A 22,471-nucleotide genomic window follows, 5' to 3' on the forward strand; every position below is an offset into this window, starting at 1 on the left:
ATAAAATAGAAATAGAGACAAATACTTGGGCAGATCACAACCCCTTATCCATATATTGGAAAGGTAAAAGGAAAATAAAAAATTGGACAATGAATAGAACTATAATAAAAGACCCAGAGTACAAAAAATGGATAGAAAATTTTATTAACAATGATACGAAAGAAGAAATAAGTGAGGATTTATTTTCAAATATTTGGAAAAAATAGAGTTACCAGCATTAACTGAAACACAACAGCAAAGACTAAACAAACCTATTACAGACATAGAATTAAAACAATCTATAAAGAAACAAAATAATAATAAAGTGACTGGCCCAGATTCAATACCAGCCGAATTTTATAAATTGGACACAGAAATATTTTTCTCAAATATGCTTGAGACATATAATCAAATATTGATAGAAGGTAAATTACCAAAAACATCGTCAGAAACTTTAATAACTTTAATACATAAAGCTGACACGGAAAAAGAAAAAATTTAAAATTATAGACCTATCTCACTATTAAACGTAGATTATAAAATTTTTATATCAATATTTGCTAATAGACTTAAAAGTATTATAAATAATATGATACATAGTGATCAAAATGGATTTTTACCAGGAAGACAAATCAAAAATAATTTAAGAATAATAGTAAATACATTAGAATATTATGAGCAACATCCAGAAAAGCAAATGGTGCTTATATTTTTGGATGTGAAAAAGGCATTGGATAATGTAGATTGGAACTTTATGAAAGTACAACTAAAGAAGATAGAGGTAGGAACAAAGTTTTTTAATATAATAGACACTATATATACAGAACAAACAGCTAAAATTATAATAAATGGTGAACAGACCAAAAAAGTAGATATACAACGAAGAGTAAGACAAAGTTGTCCAATATCGCCACTATTATTTATTTTAACATTAGAGGCATTGTTGATTAAAATAAGAGCAGATAAGGAAATAAAAGGATTGAAGATTAAAAAAGAAATTTATAAAACACAAGCATTCGCAGATGATGTGGTGTTTGTCTTGGAAGAACCAACAAAATATTTTAAATTTAATAAATTTAATTTAAATTTAATATGGGAAAGTCGCAGGATTTATTTATCTTGTTAGATTTCATCCACTTTCTTGCCCAAATGGTTTATGTTGGCCATCCTTCCATGCACCCTGGTTCGATATATGCACGTGTACTCTGGATTTCCCCAGTTGCTCTCCACTTTGATTTTTACATACTGGAACGCCTTCTCTTGTTCATTCTGAAATGTAGATGAGGGAAAAGAACAATCATAATAAAAAGCAATCGAGATGAAGTCATCCTCTTGAATGGCTCTATCGGTTTAATAGAAGAGTGCAAAGACTATACTGTATATCTATATACAAGAGCCGGGGTGGCGCAGCAGGTAGAATGCTGTACTGCAGGCCACTGAAGCTGACTGTAGATCTGTAGGTCAGTGGTTCAAATTTCATCACCGACTCAAGGTTGACTCAGGCTTCCATCCTTCCAAGGTGGGTAAAAGGAGGACCTGGATTATGGGGGCAATATGCTGGCTCTGTTAAAAAGTGCTATTGCTAACATGTTGTAAGCTGCCCTGAGTTTAAGGAGAAGGACGGCATAAAAATCAAATAAATACCGTATATACTCGAGTATAAGCCGAGTTTTTCAGCCCAAAAAATGGGCTGAAAAACACAACCTCGGCTTATACTCGGGTCATTGACAAAGTCACCACACGAGGGCGCCATTGCTTGAGCCAGAGCGAGGAGGCACCAGCTTTTGTCCCCTCTCGCACGCCGTAGTTCCTCTCCCTGCCTCAAGCAAATGAGGCAGCCATTTGCTCCAACCGAGAGGGGGAAAAAGCAATGGTGAGTAAACTATTCCTTGCTCTCTCTGCAATGCCCTTAGTCGGATTAAAAAGGCCCCCTGCTGTCAGATTCTCCTCCCCCTCCTTTGAAAGGATTTAAACTGTTTAAAAAATAGTATTTTGTGGTAGTTGCTGTCCTTGCTTGAATAGGATCTAATAATGTGTTATGAGGCAGAGCTAGACAGGAATTCTTTTTCTATCTGTCTATCTTTCTATCTATCTATTTTTCTATCTATCTATTTTTCTATCTATCTATCTATCTATCTATCCATCTATCTATCTATCTATCTATATCTATCTGTATCTATTTCTATCTATCTATCTATTTTTCTATCTGTCTGTCTGTCTATCTATCTTTCTATTTATATCTATCTATCTATCTATCTATCTATCTATCTATCTATCTGTATCTATTTCTATCTATCTATTTTTCTATCTATCTATTTATCTATCTATCTATCTATCTATCTGTATCTATTTCTATCTATCTATCTATCTATCTATCTATCTATCTATCTATCTATCTATCTATCTATCTATCTATCTATCTATTTTTCTATCTGCCTGTCTGTCTGTCTATCTATCTATCTTTCTATCTATCTCTATCTATCTATCTATCTCTATCTATCTATCTATCTATCTATCTATCTCTATCTATCTATCTATCTATCTATCTGTATCTATTTCTATCTATCTATTTTTCTATCTATCTATCTATCTATCTATCTATCTTTCTATCTATATCTATCTATCTATCTATCTATCTATCTATCTATCTATCTATCTATTTGGTTTTCTATGCTGAAAACCTCACAGCAGCTAATGCAGAAGCTCTTCTTTGGATACACTTATTTATTTGTTTGTTTATTTATTTAATTGGATTTGTATGCAATCCCTCTCCAAGGACTCAGGGTGGCTCACAGCATATATAAAAACAGAACAATAATGTAAATCCAATTAATGATGAGAAGGAATCCAGTTTTGAAGGATTTTAACTCTTAGGTTTTAGCTTTGTTCCTGATCGAGCTACTTTTTTTACTTTTTAATTTATTGTTAATATTGTTAATTTGTTTACCCTCTTTTAAATTTACAGAGCTAGTTTACTGGTTTTCTTTAAAATAAATATTCTAAAACATGTCTCAATTAATGTAATTTTATTGTTTTCCATTTTTATAAGTTACCAGTAGCCACTGCATTTTCTAACCTCGGCTTATACTCGGGTCAATACGTTTTCCCAGTTTTTGTGGCAAAAATTGGTGCCTCGGCTTATACTCGGGTCGGCTTATACTCGAGTATATACGGTAAATAAAATAAATCTGTAGACCTGTTTCCCAAATGCTGATATAACAGCTTTGGGATTGTTATTCATCAGAAAGAAGATTTGTGGTGGGGGTTTTTTGTTTTTTGTTTTGCTATGTCCCATTAGCTCCCATCAATATATATAGTCCTCAACATATGACCCCAATTGAGCTCAAAATTTATGTTGCTGAGTGAGAACTTTGCTAAGTGAGTTTTGCCCCATTTTACGACTTTTCTTGCCACATTTGTTTAATTAGAAACACATTGTTACTTAACAAATTGTTACGTGAATCTGGTTTCCCCATTGACTTTGATTGTCAGAAGGTTGCAAAAGTTAATCACATGGACCCCGAGACACTGCAGCTGTCCAAATTGTGAGTCAGGTGTCAAGTGTACAAATAGGGGTGCTGCAATGGTTACACGTGTGAAAAAATGGTCATAAATCACTTTCTTCAATGCTACTGAAACTTTGAACAGCCATTAAGTCAACTGTTGTAAGTCGGGGACTATCTGTATAGTGCCACAGATTATAACTATATTTCCTCAGGAGGAGCTCTGGTTTTCCAGCTCTGGCCTAATCCACTCCTTAAAGTACTGAATTAAAAGTTGTCTGATTTTTAGTAGATGGGGCAGAAATTGGAGAGATTCTTTCAAAACAACTCCCTCTGACACAGCCCCTTCGGTTTTACTCTATCCTACTTTAGTTTTACCTCTACCCCACTTCTCCCATTTCTAGTTTACCTTCAGTTGGAATGTCTGAATTAATTCCTTCTCATTATCATACTTGAATGTTCCCAGCAGGATCTCCTCTTTTGTTTGATCATTTAGCCCCTAAAATTAAAAGGAGGGAATCAGTGTAGAAGAGTTGAATGCTGCAGCAGCCCTGAAGGACAACCTGGAAGCAGTTCTTGGCCAAGAAAGTCAGGTCAATGCAGAAACCAAAAAAACAAAACAAAATGGAATTTTGAGTCTTGACAAGCAGGCAATCTTTCAATGGTGAGCGGAATTATTTTATATGAAACGGGCAGAGAGCTATGGAGAGTGGTGTGATTTTTCACCCTGGTTATTGCCAGATTGTTTTTAACATGTTTATTTTATTGATTGATTGATTGATTGATTGATTGATTTTGTCCACTACACAATGAGGGTTTTAGTGGGTATACACATAATAAAATACATGATGTAGGTTATATAGAGGATATACTCATAGTAAAATATATCTAAGAAAGAGTAGAAGAGAAGATATAGGAATGTTAAGATGCCTATGTTAGGGCTTATGTCAGAAAGCTATGCTGCTAATTTTCAGCAACTCTGGTGTACTGATCTGGACTCTGACTTTCCCTGGAAGTAGCAGGCAAAGGTTTTGTCCATTTCATCCTCCTCCTCCCACATATTGTATTCCAAATCACTATCCTGTACAGGGGTTGTAGTGAAGGCAGGAAATGTCCCAGATTATGGGACCTTATGGAAGTATCCTATGGAGTAGGGAAAGGGACAGTCTTTAAATGAATTCATATGGGAAGCAGCAAAGAAATTGTTAGTCATTTTCTGAATTAAAGACACCAGGGAAGGTGAGGCCATGTCGTTGGATAAGAGAAATTAATAGACTACTTAGAGTGGAAGCTGATAGAGTTGGGGAGATATAATTGCTTGTCTTAGAATTCTACAAGGGGAATGGCCATTTAGCTCATTACTCCAAATATTGCTAGTTTATCCAGCCTCTACTGATAGGTTGCCAGTCCAGAGAACCTGGCAGTGTATTATGTACCAATCCCTTCAAAAGGAGCTTTTTGAAGGTAGCAATAGCTTGCATATCACAAATTAAGGTATTAATTAATATTTTTCTTAAATTTGTATCTTACTTTTATTTGTTACAATTTAAGATCTGTACACAATAATGGGCTGTGGCCCCCATAGGAGGGGGACACAGTGGGAGTTGTAAGTTCATGCACTATTTATAGAATACTTAATAATTTTTTTATTGTCCTTCCTTCTCTAGTACCTTAGTATGATCCTTAATTGCTTTTAAAATAGTAAATAATTAAATAGTATGTTTTACCCATAAACACTTTAATCATTTTAATCATTATCTAGATCTTAACTTTTATAGCAATTAAAGAAAATTGAGCTACTTGCTTAATCTGTTATCATACTGAACCTTATGGGTTTAGTACAAAACCTTAAAATGTTACTGTGCTCCTCAACAAATAATGCTGTCTATTATTTGTCCTTTTGGTGGCTATTCAAATAACGTGACTTAATCATAGAAACATAGAAGTCTGACGGCAGAAAAAGACCTCATGGTCCATCTAGTCTGCCCTTATACTATTTTCTGTATTTTATCTTAGGATGGATATATGTTTATCCCAGGCATGTTTAAATTCAGTTACTGTGGATTTATCTACCACGTCTGCTGGAAGTTTGTTCCAAGGATCTACTACTCTTTCAGTAAAATAATATTTTCTCATGTTGCTTTTGATCTTTCCCCCAACTAACTTCAGATTGTGTCCCCTTGTTCTTGTGTTCACTTTCCTATTAAAAACACTTCCCTCCTGAACCTTATTTAACCCTTTAATATATTTAAATGTTTCGATCATGTCCCCCCTTTTCCTTCTGTCCTCCAGACTATACAGATTGAGTTCATTAAGTCTTTCCTGATACGTTTTATGCTTAAGACCTTCCACCATTCTTGTAGCCCGTCTTTGGACCCGTTCAATTTTGTCAATATCTTTTTGTAGGTGAGGTCTCCAGAATTGAACACAGTATTCCAAATGTGGTCTCACCAGCATTCTATATAGCGGGATCATAATCTCCCTCTTCCTTCCCAAATCAACTGAAAAAGAGTTGTCAAGCCACTACCACCCAGTCACATGACCTTTAAGCCACCCCAGTCACATGATTGTCAAACCACTCCCACCTGGTCACATGGCAGGCAAGCCACACCCACAAAATAAACCATGCCCACAATGTGGCAGTAAACATTTTGGCAGCTCATTGCTATATGTTCATAATGCTCCCACCTCCCATTTTTCCCCAAGAACTTTGAGAGATGAATTGGTCTGAGGGAGAATGACTGGCCTGAACTCTGCTGGCTTTTATACTAAAGGGAGAAATAGAACTCGGAGCACTGATTTCTAATCGTTCATCTTAACCTCGATACCAGCATGGCTCCATATCCTATTTCAGCTCAATATCAAGGGCATAGTAGCCTTGGTGCTTCCTAAATTGGAGTTCTTTTAATGAACCTTAGAGGAAAGATATAAGATAAGTTAAAACAGTATTGTACTCACATAAACCAAGAAATCTTTTAAGGCGCTTGTGATTCCTTCCGAAAAAGCTATTGCTTTAGAGATGTGCTGAACTGTAACGGCTGTGAGTCGGACTTTTTCAGGCAGCTTAATTACGACTTGGCCTTCAGATCCTGAGAATGCCCAGCAGTTTCCAGGGTAAACATCCGGCTACAAACAGGAGACCATTCACATAAATAAAATGCTCAAAATTGGAATCACTCTATAATATGTAAATAGATACATTGCTCTGGGGTTAAAATGGTTTATACAAGAAACACACCCAATTTGGTGGTGGGGTATGTATGCTTGTTGGGTGGTGGGCACTTTTCACTATACACTTGTTTTATGTTGTGGGTATCTTAAAATTGTTAAAAATCAATTTAAAAAAATGAATTCAGGTCCTGCAGATTGATTTGATGTGTGAGTACAATAATTACTGGGGTTTCTCCAGGAGTAGGGTGAACTTTATTGTGAATGTGTGACAAAATTGCTTCTGACCTCTAATCTGTGTTTTCTCTGGCTTATTAAGAGGTCAGATACACCAGCAAAGTAAACTATTAGTGCGTAAATAGAGTTTTGTAATTAAACCAGAATAATATCCCAACTAGTGTAAATTTTCCAATCATTTGCAACCAGGAAAATGTCATTCTTCCCTCATTCCTCAGTTGTAAATGAGGCATTCCCTCTTTCTCATTCTCTTTCTGTCTATCTGCCTTTTAATCTCATTGAGGGGAGTAGTGAAGAGGATGGGCAAGAAAGGACCAGGATCTCCAACATTTTTATTTTTATCCCTCTAGAAATGAAGGGAATGGATGACGAACTGGGAAAAAGGATTACATAAAGTGAGGAGAGTACAAGGTGAAAAGAACAGAGAAAGGGGATGGATGAGATTAAAGAAATATTCCCAGAAGGTTGGCAGATTTATTTTATTTTTTAAATTTATGTGTTTGTTTATCAAAACGTGTAAATAATAGCAGGTATTGATATAAACACAAACATAAGTAATGTAGGTACAGGCAAATAGGACAATAAGGCAGGGATGGTAGGCACAATAGTTTGCTTATGCATACTCCTTACTAATAAACTTACTGTGTGTGTGTGTGTGTGTGTATTGCTCAAAAAAAATAAAGGGAACCCTCAAATAACACATCCTAGATCTGAATGAATGAAATATTTTCTTCCATTCTGAAACCCAATAATGAAGACTTCTATAGAAATAAATAAGGAGAAACAGTCTACACTATAGCAATAGCAATAGTACTTAGATTTATATACCATTCTTTACAGCACTCTCTGAGATGTTTATAACATTATCAGCCCCCAATTTTACTGACTTCAGAAAGAAGGAAAACTGAATCAACTTTAAACTGGTCAGGATTGAATTTCTGGCAGTGAGCAGTTACCCTGCAATCCTGCATTCTAACTACTGCGTCATCACAGCTTTTGCCATCATTTAAAATCTTCTTAAATACAGCAACTCAGAACTTCACAAACTATTCCAGATATACATTCAGAAACAACATACAAAGGAGAAGATTTTGTTCTTCTCTGGAATATTCTGTTTTTGAGCTGGAGAGTTTTGTGCATCCCTCCCCAGGGTTGGGCTACTGCCCGGATGGGAGGGGACGCAGTGGAGTAGTGAAATTGGAACTCCACCCTAGAGCACCCAATTTGCACTGAAAGATGTTGAAAGAAAATGTAGCAGGTCCTGCATAAACCACGCCCACAGTGTGGTAGTAAAAAATTTGGTAGTCCTTCACCCTCCCTCTCCCTGCTCTAAACCAACCGAAATCATATTATTGTAACTTCTGAACTCTGCCTTAGTTTAATGCAATTAAAAGCAACAGTTAGATTTTCAAGTCAGAACAAAATAGGACCTGAAGAACTGCAGAAAAAGTTTGCAGAGCCATTGACAAATATGTGCATCCTTTAATTTTAAGGAAAGCACTGAGCTTTCCTTAAAATTAAATGAAGTCAGATTTTACCAACATTTCGATCTGGAATACAAGATCTCTAGGAAATCCAAGGGCTATGGTGTAGGCTAGATTGAGAAGTTAAATAAAACATCCAGAAGAAAATAATGACATGTATATAGTTATGAGATAGAAACTGGACTCGGGGCAGTACTATTTTCCTAGCTGAGAAATTGTACTATTCTTCTGAATTAACTAATAGCAATCATAGAAATACTGCACCTGTAAAATAGTTTCAGGAGGGTTGGCTGAAGCGATAAATGGAAACCAAGAGTTTTCCTGGTGCAAAAAATCGAAAGACTTAGATGTCCTGTCTTTATCAATCGTGGCTCCTAGATAGACAGACAGATGATTATGTAACCTCAAGTTGTTTTCTATTTCTAATGAACATTTAGATGTATTTTCTTGTGACAGATGTTTTTTAAAGTCTAGAATTAGTAGAGTAAAATATAAAGAGATTTCTTATCAGAAATTACATTCATTCACATGTAATTTCCCAATATTAGTTCCCGCGTAGTCTCCATGTAGATAGGTGATACTTTTATAAAGGCTAGAATAAGTACAGAATAAAATATAAAGAAACATTTCATCAGAAATTAAATTCACTCATATATACTGTAATTATTCAATAATAATTCATCTTTTGTAGAGTTTATTGTAGAAAGAGAAAAATCTGTCAGATATGATTTCAAATCACTTTTCAAGTCGCAGTTTATGCAAAGACACTCCTGGCTGTGAGTTGCAAACCCAAAGCCACTCCATCTTTCAGGACATTACCTACTGACTTTTGAGCCCAGTCAGCCTTCTGTATATCGTCTTCAAAAATCTTCTTAAAAGCCAAATTGACCATATCAATAATTTCCTGCCAAGGAGAAGAAAAATGCATCAGAGCAATGGTTTATACAAATATCAGATACATACGTTAGATATCATAAGTTATGAATAGAACCATAGACTTAATTCCAACTGTTAGCAACAGATACACAAATATGGACAATAAAGCATCATGTCAAAAAAGTCAAAATTTGCCAATTTGGCAAATGGTTTGTTTCTCAAGTTTGCTGAGTAAAGACAGGAAATAAATGTGCCCAAATGAATAGCCCATAAAGGAATATTAACTGGTATCTAATAATATTTTTCTATCAGATTTTAGCTAAGGAGGAATGGTTGCTGGTGCTTAAAACAGTGTGTACCACGATTCTTTTAGATAGCATTAAGATGTTTTCATATGTCATTTAAGTACGTGAAAACATGATGCCTATGAAGCATACACTATAGCCAGCCCTGGGACACAGGCATTTGGGGGCTAATGTCAAAAGACAAAAATTTATATCAATGCAGAAATCTATATGCAATGCTCATGCTTTTTAGACATAAAGGCTGGAACTTCTGTGGAGAAGAAAAGTATGTAGAAAGGAGAGGTGATTCAATAATTCTTAGAGTCATCAATCAATCCAGACAGACTATCTCATGTAGCAGGTTGGAGATGTACAAATATCCTTTAAACTTTTGGTAAAGGGTAATCCCATAATTTACTATTTTATTTAATTTCTATACCACTCAACTCTCCAAAAGGAGTAATTATTTTGTCTTCACCATAAAGACACCTGAGCTATGGTGGTGAATCTATAGCATCATGCGAGAGGTGGCATGCAGAGCCCTCTCTGTGGGCATGTGTGTCATCGCCCCAGCCTAGCTCCATCGCATTTGTTTGTCGGTTTCATTTTCAGGGAAACAAAAGTTTGTGGGACTAAAAAAAAAATTCACTCAATCAATTCCAACTTTGTGAGATCTTTTCCTTTCATGACAAGTTGGAATTGATTGGGTGAATTTTTTTTTTAGTCCCACAATTTCATTTCCTGAAAATGAAACTGATGAAGAAATGTGATGGAGCTAGGCTGGAGTGATGACGCATGTGCCCACAGAGAGGGCTCTTCATGCCACCTCTCGCATGATGCTATAGATTCACCACCATAGGTCTAGGATTGTCCAAACTATGCCACTGGTTAATTGTTCTCCCTGTTGGGAAATTTCTCCTTGGTTCTTGGTTGCTTTTTCCCTTGATTAGTTTCCATCCATTGTTTCTTGTCTTGCCTTCAGGTGCTTTGGAAAACAGGTTGATGCTCTCTGCTCTCTGCAGTCCTTCAAATATTGGAACACTGCTTTCGTGTCATCCCTAATCCTTCTTTTCATTAGAGTAGATATACCCAATTAGCATCATCCTTGTTTCTCAACATTTTGTTGATATTGTGGCGACCAAAACTGGATGCAACATGGAATACTAGTGCCCAGTATGAAATTATAATTTACCCTTTTGCAGCAGGAAAGAAACCCTCACTGTGGTTCAATGTTTTCCCTACTGTATTTTTTAAGCATATTTGGTACGAGTTAGGCTGGCCATGAGAACAACTAACAGACTTCAGTTTTGTAAAAGGGGGAAAATGACATTCTATGGTAGCTAATAGATGTGCAAAAGAAAATTATAATCTGGAAAGATCGAAACCAGAGAATTTCTGAGATTAGTTGCAGCTTCCTACTTTCTCCTCTCCTGATAAGTCACTTTCCTGAAGGATTTGCTTGGTGGACTGCAGGCGGCCTTTATGGAGGTTGCTGATCTCAGACTGTATTTGATCCATTTCGTTCTTAAGGTCCTGAATTTCATGGAATTGATCTTCCAGCAGACGTTGTGATTTCCTTGTAATAAAGGAGGGGAAATGGGTGTCAGGATTATATGCAAAACTCTGAAAAACTGTTAAATGGGAAAGCAAAAGGATACAAACCCGTTCTATTGTTGCTTCCGTCTAGTGTTGCCTTGATTTTTGCTGTAGACTAGTGTGATGCAGCTGGTCCTTGACTTACAACCATTCATTTAATAAGTCTGAAATTACAGTGGCACTGAAAAAAGTGATTTCCGACCACTTTTCACATTTAGGACTGTTGCTGCCTCCCCATGGTCACATGACAAAGATTCAGATGCTTGGCAACTGATTCATATTTATGATGGTTGCAGAGTCCCAGTGTTATGATCATCTTTTTGCAACCTTTTTACAGACAAAGTCAATTAGGGAATCCAGATTCATTTAATAACCATGCTATTAACTTAACAAAGGCAGAGTTTCACTTAACCAGTGTAGCAAGATAGTGGTAAACAGGGGCAAAATTCAGTTAACAAATGTCTCATTTAGCAACAAAAACATTTGGGCTCAATTGTGGTCGTAAGTTGAGGACTTACGACCACAAAGTTGGCCATAGTGGGCGTGGTCAGCTCAACATCACATGTACCAGTGGCACCTGTGGAGGCCCTGGAGGCTCCATTTTTTTGCTGTGACGGCCTCCTGCAAAACTCGGCCACCGCATGTGGCCCACCCAAGCACTGTTTTGGCCAGCAGAGGCACCAAGAAGCCAATCTTTACTGTTTACAGGGCAGTCCCACAGGTCACATCTAAGCCTCCCTCAGGCCGGATGCGGCCCATGGGCCTTGGGTTTGACAGTCCTGCCCTAAATATACATAGTCAGGAATGAATCTTTTTGCATTCAGGGGAACTTACTTCCACAGAAAGGTGGATAGAATTGCAGCTGAAATATTTTCTCCTTGGGTGTGAAAGAATGTTGCACTGTAGTCTCTAACCAAAAGCAAATGCATACTTATCCAGAGAAGACTTCCAATGTGTTTTCAGTCTTAGGATTGCCTCCAAAGGGATTGGTGTAGGCCAGGAATAGGCAAAGTTGGCTCTTCTATGACATGTGGACTTCAACTCCCAAGAATTCCTGAGCTAGCATGATTGGCTCAGGCATTCTGGGAGTTGAAGTCCACAAGTCATAGAAGAGCCAATTTTGCCTACCCCTGGTGTAGGCCAAGGATGGGATTGGACAACCTATTATTTTAACCCTAATGTACACGAGATAATGAAGCTTGAGGCTTACATTCCTAGACCAAGGCATGCCTGGCTGGGGAATTCTGGAAATTTGCCAAGGTTGGGCAGCCCTGTCTTAGTTCCTGTAGTTCTAAGCTTGGCTGCATTTCAACAAGCCACATTCCCCGAGATTAGTACAGTTCTTTTCCTTTAAACCATAACTTTTCTTCCATATCTTACGTTTGAAGAAGGAGAGGCCTCTTTCCAATGTTTTGGTTTATTGGGTGACGATTTCCAGATTTTTTTTTTTTAAAAAAGCTTGTGTGCATTCTTGTTTTTAACTATTGCATTTTGTAAATTTCCCAGTGTCATGAGATAGATTTAAGCAGTTTATACATTTAATTAATGAGTAAAGTCTTTTTCTTTAAGATATTTTGGAGGGATGTATAATAGCCTTACCAGAGATTGTTCAGCTCAGTTTCATACACTTTTGCTAGTTCCTGTTGGAAGGAAAAAAACATATATGATTCAACTTTTATATGAACAATTTGTACCGTGGACCTCAATCATAGTTAACTGTAGTTAATTTATGACCATTTTAATATATATATATTTTATATATATTTATGCTTCTTGACTTCAATTCCATACCTACCCAGCCAGAATTATGCAGTAAATTATAATCTTATCATTTAGTGATTGCCTCAGATAGTGAGAATTTACCATTACATAGATGATGAAAAACTAACTTTGGAATCAATAACCACATTTATCTTTACAACATCATTTGGTTACCTGTCCACATTGCCTTGTGCTTATCCCATACCCTCTGGTAGAGCCAATACATTTTAATTTATGTTTGCTTGTTTGTATCCTACGTTCCATTATATATATATATATATATTTACAAAATATCCCAACATACCTTCTTCCTCTTATTTTTCCCCAAAATAACAAGTGAGTTAAGGTGAGTGTGTGTGACTTGGCCAAGATCACCCAGCTAACTTTCAAGGTTAAGGCAGGACTAGTACTCAGTGTCTCCTGGTTTCTAAGCCAGCATTTTAATTGCTATATCAAACCCAAGCAAGCTGTCACTTCCTGAGCTGCTTGTTTGTGTAGCAGTGGTTACTCCAAAACTGCTGAGAACAACTTAACAGGCTCAGTTGTGTAATGTTAATTAGTTGATTACAGCCTGGTAGCAGCTGCTGCCTGGAATTGACAAAATCCTAGTCACTTTCACCCCTGAAGGCATTTGCCTCCCAAGAAGCTGCAGCTACACTCCTTTCAATGCATATTCCCCATCATGTACCTGTTCACTCTCTTTCCACTGAATGTAAATGCAAACACCATTCCCATTCTTTCTAATTATCCCAATGCCAGGGTAAGCATTTCAAACGATGGGGAGTAGGGGAAAAGGGGCATATGATTTGGCCTTTTCTCCAGGTTCTTCATAAATTGAGTTCTCCCTACACCTTCCACACTGGTTGGAGCCCCTCCCTTATGATACCAGGTTGCAACGCCTTGGTCCCTTCAGCCTTGAAAGACGGCGTTTAAGGGGTGACTTGATCGAAGTGTATAAAATCATGCATGGGATAGAAAAGGTGGATAGAGAAAATTCTTTTCTCTATCACACAATACTAGGACGAGGGGGCACTCCTTAAAGCACATAGGTAAGAAAGCGAGGACAGATCAAGGGAAATATTTCTTCACCCAGAGGGTCGTTGGTTTATGGAATTCAGCTGTCAGCCTTGATAGCTTCAAGGCAGGATTAGACAGATTCATGGATGCCAAGTGTATCGGTGGTTATTGAAATGGATGTCCATGTGCCGCCTCTATGTTGGTTGAGGCAGGCAGGATTCCCTTGAGTACCATTTTTTAGGGGTCAAGGGAAAGGGAGGGGTTTGCCTTCTCCTTCTGCTCAAGATCCCCATGTACAATTAGGGGGCCAATGTGTAACACAGAATGCTGGACTCGATGGGCTTTGGCCTGATTCAGCATGGCTCTTCTTATGTTCTTATGCTTGGGCTCATTGTTTGTGGTTATATCCTAATGCTGTAAAGCAGGGATGTCAAACTCATGTTGTCATGTTGTTATTATGTGATGTATTGTGACTTTTTTCCCCCTTCGCTAAACCGGGGTGTGGGGGTGGCCAGTGTGTGATGCAGCTGTGCCATGATTGTTTTTTTTTTTTTTAATATTTTTATTTATTGATTTTTAACAATTTAAAATCACACAACATAAAACAGTGCATAGTGAAATGTGAATTGTGCCCATCACCCCGACATACACACATTCCCCACCACCAAATTGGGGGTATTTCTTTTTTAATCCACTTTACCCAAGAGCAATATATCTGTCTACATATTATAGAGTGATTCTAGTTTATTTCTTGTAGCTTGGTCTCGGATTCTGCTCGTCATATATCGTCTTACCTTGTCCCACCGTCCCATCAGCTGTCCCAAATCAGTTTCATTATCCAAATTTATCCTTTTTTCCATAATTTCAAATTGAATATGATCCACCATGTACCTATACCAATTTTGCATTGTCCATTTTGTCGCATCCTTCCAACCCAAAACTATTACTGCCTGAGCACTTTCTATTGCTGCTTTTTTTATTTCTCTAAATTCTCCCATCGCATTGCTTTTTACTAGTACTGCCATTTCCTTAGTGATTGTCCATTGTATATTTAACATTCCATTAATATCCTCTTTCACTTTTTGCCAAAATTCCTGCACTATCGGGCATTCCCAAAACATATGCATAAACACTCCTTTATCTTGACAACCATGCCAACAATTCCCCCTAACATTCTGCTGAAAATGTGCAAATTGAACGGGAGTAAAATACCACTTATGTAATATTTTCCTTCTCATTTCCCTAATTCTTGTATTTTTAATTTTCCTTATATCTTCTACTATATTTTCCATTTCTTGTACCTCTACTAATATCTCATTTTGCCACCATTTAGTCAATCCATCAATCGTGTCCCCATCTGACTGCACTAGCAGTTTGTATATATTAGTTGCTTGCGCCTTTATCCCCTCACTTTTTTCTCTTATTATTTTCTCTAACCCTGTCTCCTCCCGCCATAATACTTCTTTATTCTCCCTTTCATTTAGATATTTACATATTGCATTTATTTGTAGCCACCTTCCCTTACCTAACCACCATTCTATGCGATTTCTACTTGGCCTGCCATCCTTCTCGTATAACTGTACTATCTTAGTTATCCCTCTTCCCTTCAACTCTCCTATAACCCTATTTAAGTTAATTTCGTTTTCTCTATTTATTACATAAAGCGATGACAGTTTAGATTTATATGATCCTATTTTCCCTTGCCATTTTTTCCAAATTTCCATAGTCCCTTTCATTGGGCCTATTAATTTTCCTATATCTCTCCTATTCCACTTCCTAAAAATCAATTCTCTATTATTCATCCCGTTTATCTGTTTTTCCAATTTCGCCCATTTATTTTCACTTAATTGCAACTCCATTAACCTTTCCATTTGAAAGGCTTCCCTATACAGCTCCAAACATGGAACACCCCATCACCCCTCTTTTTCATTCGCAATTAACCACTTTTTTCTTATTCTTGGTCTCTTATCTTCTTCAATCCAATAATTTAATTTTTTGTCCCACTCTTTAACCTTACATACCGATAACCCCCCCGACAGCACCTGAAATAGGTACATCATCTTGGGAGCTATCATCATTTTTAAAGCTCTTATTTTAGAGAGTCTCCTTAGCTTTTTATCTTTCCAGCTCCTCATCTGTTTCAACATTTTCCTCCATGTTATTCTATAATTAATCTCTTCCATTTTCACTGGGTTTTTTAATAACCAAATTCCCAAATATTTTATTTTTTTAAGTCCTAATTTCAACCCTGATTCTTTCCTAATTTCTATCTGTTCTCTCGGATCTGTATTTAAACACATAATCTCTGATTTTTCCATATTAACCGACAGTCCCGATTCCTGCTTAAACTCTTGTAAAATATTTATTATACCTTTAATCATCTCCATCGGGGTCTGGGTCAATATAATTGCATCATCTGCAAATAAATTTATTTTCATTTCTAATTTCCCTATTCTATATCCTGCCCAAGTGTTATCTTGTCTTATCTTATTAGCTAAGATCTCTATTGCTATTACGAATAATTTTGGAGACAGAGGGCATCCCTGCTTGGTGCCATTTAATATTTTAATACTCTGCGTTCTTTGTCCATTCACTCTTATATATGCTTCATTTCCTTTATAAATCTCTTTTATAGTTTCACAAAATTTTTCCCCCATATTTAATTTGTTACATAATTTATATAAATAACTATGGTTAACTTTATCGAACGCTTTATAAACATCTAATTTCAAAATTCCCAATTTCCTTTTAGTAACGGTAGCATGGTGCATCACATTCATTACATTTCTAATTGGTTCACTTATTTTCCTTCCCTTCACGAATCCATATTGATCCTCTTCAATTATTTTTGGTAAAATATTTTCTAATCTATTTGCCAGTATTTTCATAAATATTTTATAATCCTGATTTGCCAAACTGATCGGACAGTAAGACCCAGGCTCCCTTAAATCTCGACCCATCTTCGGAATGGTAACAATTTCTGAAAGCTTCCATGTCTGCGGGATATCACGATTTGACAATATATTATTAAACAATTTCCCCAAATGCGGAAGCAAAACATTCACATAAGTTTTATAAAATTCCCCTGTAAACCCATCTGGGCCCGGTGCTTTGGCTTGTTTTAACCCTTTAATTACTCTAGCAATTTCATCTTGTGTAATTTCTGCATTCAAAATTTGTTTGTCTTCTTCACTTACTATTTTCCCAACCTTGAGGACTTCTATCTTCACTTGCTCCTCTTTATACAAATCTTCATAATATTTCCTCATTATCTCCTCTAACTGGTCATTACCATATCTAACCACTCCACTGGTGTCCCTCAATGCTAAAATACATGATTTTTCTTTCCTCTTCTTCAGATATCTCGCCATTTGCTGCATTGATCTTGTCCCCCAACTCTGTATTTTTTGTCGCATCGCCATTCTCATCTTATTCCATTTAATCTCATCATACACCATCAACTGTTTCTTTTTCAATTTCAGTAAACTATTCCAATCTCTACTTTTCGTCATTCTTAACTGCTCTTGTATCAAATCTATTTCCCTTATCTTCCTTTCCCTCTCTCTACCCCACCTCTTCCTAATATCTGCTTCCATACATATACATTGTCCCCTCATGAAGGCCTTACATGCATCCCATACAATTGATTGTTTAATACCACCCACATCATTAATTCTAAAATATTCTGATAACTCTGTTTGCAATTTCTCTTTATCTTGTTCCCTAGCAGTTACAACTGCATTATATCTCCAAATTTTTTGATTTCGTTCCTGACCTATTTCCAATTCTGCCAATAGTGGGGCATGATCTGATATCCATATACTTTTAATGTCTACTTTTTTAACTTGTATATTACCTCCCCTGTTCATTAATATGTAGTCTATGCAGCTAAATGTGTGATGTCTTGCTGAATAATATGTAGCTCTGTTTAAAATATCTGCATGTAGATCCACCATATTAAGTCTATTTAAATGTAACATCCTGCTATTTGCATTCCCATTTGTTAATTGCATATTAAAATCTCCTGCCAAAAAAGTTGAGCCCTCCTTAAAATTGTCTAACTTCTTCTTAGTATTTATTATAAATTGTTTTGTTTTCCCATTTGGGGCATAAATTGCTGCTAATGTCAACTTCTTTTGATTTATTTTCCCTTTAACAAATATCCACCTTCCTTCTCTGTCTTTCTGAATTCCCACCTCTTCAAAATTAACCCTCTGATGAATCAGAATCGCTGTGCCTCGACTATTTTGCGTTCCTCTTGACTCAAACACCCATTTCCAATTTCTATCATTAATCAAGTTATCCCTTCCTCCCCTTCTTTTATGTGTTTCTGTCAAAATCATAATATCCACCTTATATTGCTTAGCCATCCTTAATATCCTAAAACGTTTCAAATCCGATCCCAAACCATTCACATTTAAAACCATTATCTTACACTCCGTCATAATATACCAAAAACACCCTTTTCCCCTCTTGTTTTGCCCTTGGTTTATATTTTTCCCTTTTCTTTACCCCTATTACCCCCCCCCCCAACGTGCCTCCCCCTGTGCTCCCCCCACTGAGAGGGGAGAAGACAAGAAAAAACCTTGCCCATACCTGAGGCACATTTTCTGGATTGCGTTCCCACTCAAACTAGCTCCTCTTTCAACCCTTTTTAATTTTATAAAAGAGAAAATTTCTCCCTCCGTCCTTTCTCCTTTAAATAATTCCTTCTTTAATTTCTTCTTTAATTTTAAATTCTTAAACCCCCTTTTTCTCCCCCTTAGACTTCCCCCACTGAATGACAGATATACAGGAATCCCAAGGCATCTCCAAGAAAAATAATAATAATAACAACAATAATAGTAATTGTAATAGTAATAATTCTTTTCCTTTTCCTTTCCCCCCCCCCCCACAACAAGACAAGGGACCAAACACCATCACTTTCTGACTGTGCCATGATTGTGACACCCCTGCTTCAAAGCAAGGGAAAGCTGAAGTAAAATAATAAGCAGAATTGTGGCCATGTGATTTTTTGCTTAGTGACAGCTTTGCTGAGCAACGGACTTGTAGTTTGTCAATTGCAGTCACTAAATAAGGAGTACCTATTTTTGGAGAATGCAAAAGTAGTGGAGCCAAGTTTGCTACTTGAGCCATTCTTTTATATTTAAAAAATAAAATCCAGATTTTAACTGTCACTTCCATGATGACAGATTATACACAAATTCACTTGCTGTTTTCCAGATACAACATTTCTGGTAGCCTCAAAACCCAAGAAAACAAATGTGAACAGCATCTTTGATGGCCTCTTATTATCGAGCAAGGGCTTGTTTCCATTGAGAATTGTTACTGAGGAAAGGATGTTTGTGTGTGGCAGCCTTTTTGTCTTGAGGCCAAATTCTCAAATTCTCTATGAGTTCCCCAATCTGGCCCCAAACTATTTCGATGACTTCCTTTTCTGTCCCTTACATGTAATGGTGTTTACCTTGGATGACAGGCCATCGGATAATTGCAGGTATTCACAAACACTGTAAACGGTGCCTGTAAGAAACAAACAAAACCTGAAGGAGCATTTAAAATCTCACTTTTTTCTACCGATACTTACCATTCAAACAGCCTTCATTTACTTCAACCACCTACCCAAATTGTCTCTTACAAAAGCTCTTTCAGTAGTGAAAGAAAAATCTGTATCTGAGAAAAAGGTGAATAGGATATACAATAACATGCCCTTGTTTGCAGGTTGTATACTTCCGCTGTGCAGTTCCATGCGTATTCGTCCTGCAAGAATCTGCAGTTGGATCCTGGTTCAGAGGAGCAGGAGTTGGAGCTGGGACTGTCCAACAGGGAAGACATAGTCCTCTATAAATGAGTGGAAAGTCAAGGGGATGAGGAACTCCCAAGGCCGTCTGGCACTGAGAGTAGGGGGGGGGGGGCAACCGGATGGGGATCCTCCTGCAGGAGCAGAGCAGCTGCAGAGGACCAACAGAGATGGTAGCCTCTCAGTGGTGGGCTGCTACCTGTACGCCTCGGAGCTCCATTCCGCTAGATTGCGCAATTTGCGTGCAACCACTCTTATGCCATCTTCAATATTCTGGTGATTGGCGCCATCTTTTTTTAAAAAAAATTGTCTTTTTTGCTTCCTGCACATTCGCAGAAGCAAAATCCTGCGAGGGGATGCTCAGGTGAGTGAAATGTGATTGATTTTTTGCTTCTCCACATGCGTGGAAGCAAAAAATCACCGAAATTGCATGCGAGCGAGCGTCCCCTCAGGAGATTTCAGCAAGTTTTTGTTTCATGCGCAAAAGCAAAATCACATGTGAGAACGGATGCACAGGCGCACATCCATGACCACCCGAATGAGTAGGATGCCCGTGCAGCGCACCGGTATGCCGGTAAGTGGAACCCGCCACTGTTCTAGACTGCCTCTGACAAGGAACGGATGAGGAGAGCAGAGTGGAGAGGGGCACAGAGGAGATCAGCGAGGTTGCTTACAAGGAAGCAGCCCCGTCCTTCCTCAGAAGGAAAGCTGGGGAAGGTTGATTGAATCAGATGCTTGAGAAGGTGTGTCTGTCGGGAACACTTGCTTGTTTTGATGTGCTTCTTCCCAGCTTCGCTGGATCCTGTTCCTTGAATTTTGGGCTTGGTCTCAGCTCTCAGACTTCAGACTCTTGGACTATTATTTGGTTGCTGGAACTCTGGACTTATCTCCAGTGAAGGGCTACCAAACTTTTACTACCACATTGTGGGCGTGGCTTATGCAGGACGCCCTGCATTTTCTTTCAACATCTTTCAATGCAAATTGGGTGCTTTGGGGGTGCATTTTCACTACCCCACTGCATTCCCCCTCCCACATCCAGGCAGTAGCCCTACCCCTGCTTATCTCCTGCTTATCACCCTCGTGGGACTTTGTTTGTAAACTCAGAGTGACGGAAAAACATTAGTGGGTTGTGATAATGAGCAATAAGGAAACCTTCCTTAACCACTGCTTTGCCCACCTGACGTGAGTTAAAACATGAACTTTTCTGGATAAAATCTGGCACATTGGGACTTCTGACACTCAGGTCATCGACACAAGCACCTTTTTTGTTCAATCCATGAGAACCTCCTGCTATTCAGATGTGTTTTTTTTCAAATCTCAAGTGGAAGTACTTACCATAAATGGCTAAGGCAGCTATGATGAGCAACATCAAGCATTTCACACAGTTATCCATTTGGCTTCTGTGGAGGAAGGTAGGATCATTAAGGAAAAGTCAATAGACGGGAAAATTCTTAGGATAAAAATGCTAAGGATAAGAATGGGAATTTTGATAATGGCGAAGGCCACTCAAGGGCATTGCTCGTTCTTTTCCCAACCAGAGAGGTTTATTAACAAGTCATTCTGAGGGTTGCTGCTGCTTCATGTTTTTTCTCTCTCCTCTCTTTTCCTTGCTTGATATCTGCCATAAAACAATGCATGGTGTGATGTCATCAAACAGGGTGTTCCCTAACCCCTAGTGCCAATGGTATCACACTACATTATGGCTATGCTAGATGTTGCATGAGAAAGGGAAGAAACACCTAGGACAAGTGTAGACAAATTTGGCTCTTCTATGACTTGTGAACTTCAGCTCCCAGAATTCCTGAGCCAGTCATGCTAGCTCAGGAATTCTGGGAGTTGAAGTACACATGTCATGGAAGAGCCAACTTTGCCTAGGAAGATGCATCTATTGAGTTCAACCAGTTCAGTTTAAGGTGTTAGCAACATTGTTAGGTATCAGATAGGGGCCTTTCCCAAACTGGATATGCAGATATGGAATTGGAAATTGCCTGCATGTAAAACAGGTCAAGCATCAAATTCTAGGCAATGCTCAGGTTATTACATTGCTTGAGATATGGAAAAGCAGAAGTGAGAGTAAAAAACATAGTAGAGTTGATGAAAACCAGCAAGAGGATCAGCAGAAAGACTACTTGTGAAGTAAAGGAAGACAAAACATAAGCTTTCTTCCTGCAAGTAATGGAGGAAAGAGGCAGCTTGAGTCTATGCAAAGGATTCAAGAGGTCCATGGGTGTTTTAACTGGGTTTATTTCAACATGGCCAACTCTTCATAGGATGATTCACTGCGGGACAAGAATTACACTAATATCAAAGAAGTGGTGGAATGGAATGACTGAAGAATGGAAAATTTAATATTTTAAAATTTATTTTACACTTGCGGAAGGCGCTGAAGACCTGGTTCTGCCAACGGGCCTGGGGAACCCAGAATGGGATGGAGCCCATTAAATGGCTCGTGTGATCTGCTACTGCCAGGGTAGGGAATGGGGTAGGGGGTGATTTTATTATATTATACTATATTAATTTATTTGATTCTTTTTATTATCTTTATTGTTTCAAATGTGGTTTTATATTCTGTAAGCTGCCTTGAGTCACTATGGGTGAGTAATATAAAACAATATAAAACAAACAAACAAATAAATTGATCCCAGATTCAGTTCTTGGACCTGCAGTGGAGATAATGATTTACTAAATACATCAAAAAACCTTCCTTTGTTTCTAACTAACCCTCTTCTAAAAAGTTGCTTGTTATAATCATCTTCTTTGGCACAATCC

General features: G+C 37.7%; 1 protein-coding gene across 1 annotated transcript in view; it reads right to left on the bottom strand.

Annotated features, from left to right (window-relative positions):
- Positions 1-604: 604 nt before the first annotated feature.
- Positions 605-22,471, bottom strand: part of LOC139159570 (SUN domain-containing protein 3-like) — a 221,618-nt gene continuing 199,751 nt past the window's right edge. The window contains exons 3-11 of the mRNA XM_070736879.1: positions 21,038-21,099; positions 19,370-19,425; positions 12,727-12,767; positions 10,951-11,107; positions 9,191-9,275; positions 8,636-8,745; positions 6,441-6,608; positions 3,892-3,981; positions 605-1,248 (exon numbers count right to left, since the gene is read on the bottom strand). Coding sequence (XP_070592980.1) covers positions 1,102-1,248; positions 3,892-3,981; positions 6,441-6,608; positions 8,636-8,745; positions 9,191-9,275; positions 10,951-11,107; positions 12,727-12,767; positions 19,370-19,425; positions 21,038-21,099 — 916 coding nt within the window. The 3' untranslated portion in view covers positions 605-1,101. The remainder of the gene's footprint in view (positions 1,249-3,891; positions 3,982-6,440; positions 6,609-8,635; positions 8,746-9,190; positions 9,276-10,950; positions 11,108-12,726; positions 12,768-19,369; positions 19,426-21,037; positions 21,100-22,471) is intronic.

Source organism: Erythrolamprus reginae, chromosome 2 (assembly GCF_031021105.1).
Source record: "Erythrolamprus reginae isolate rEryReg1 chromosome 2, rEryReg1.hap1, whole genome shotgun sequence".
NCBI classification, from domain to species: domain Eukaryota; kingdom Metazoa; phylum Chordata; class Lepidosauria; order Squamata; family Dipsadidae; genus Erythrolamprus; species Erythrolamprus reginae.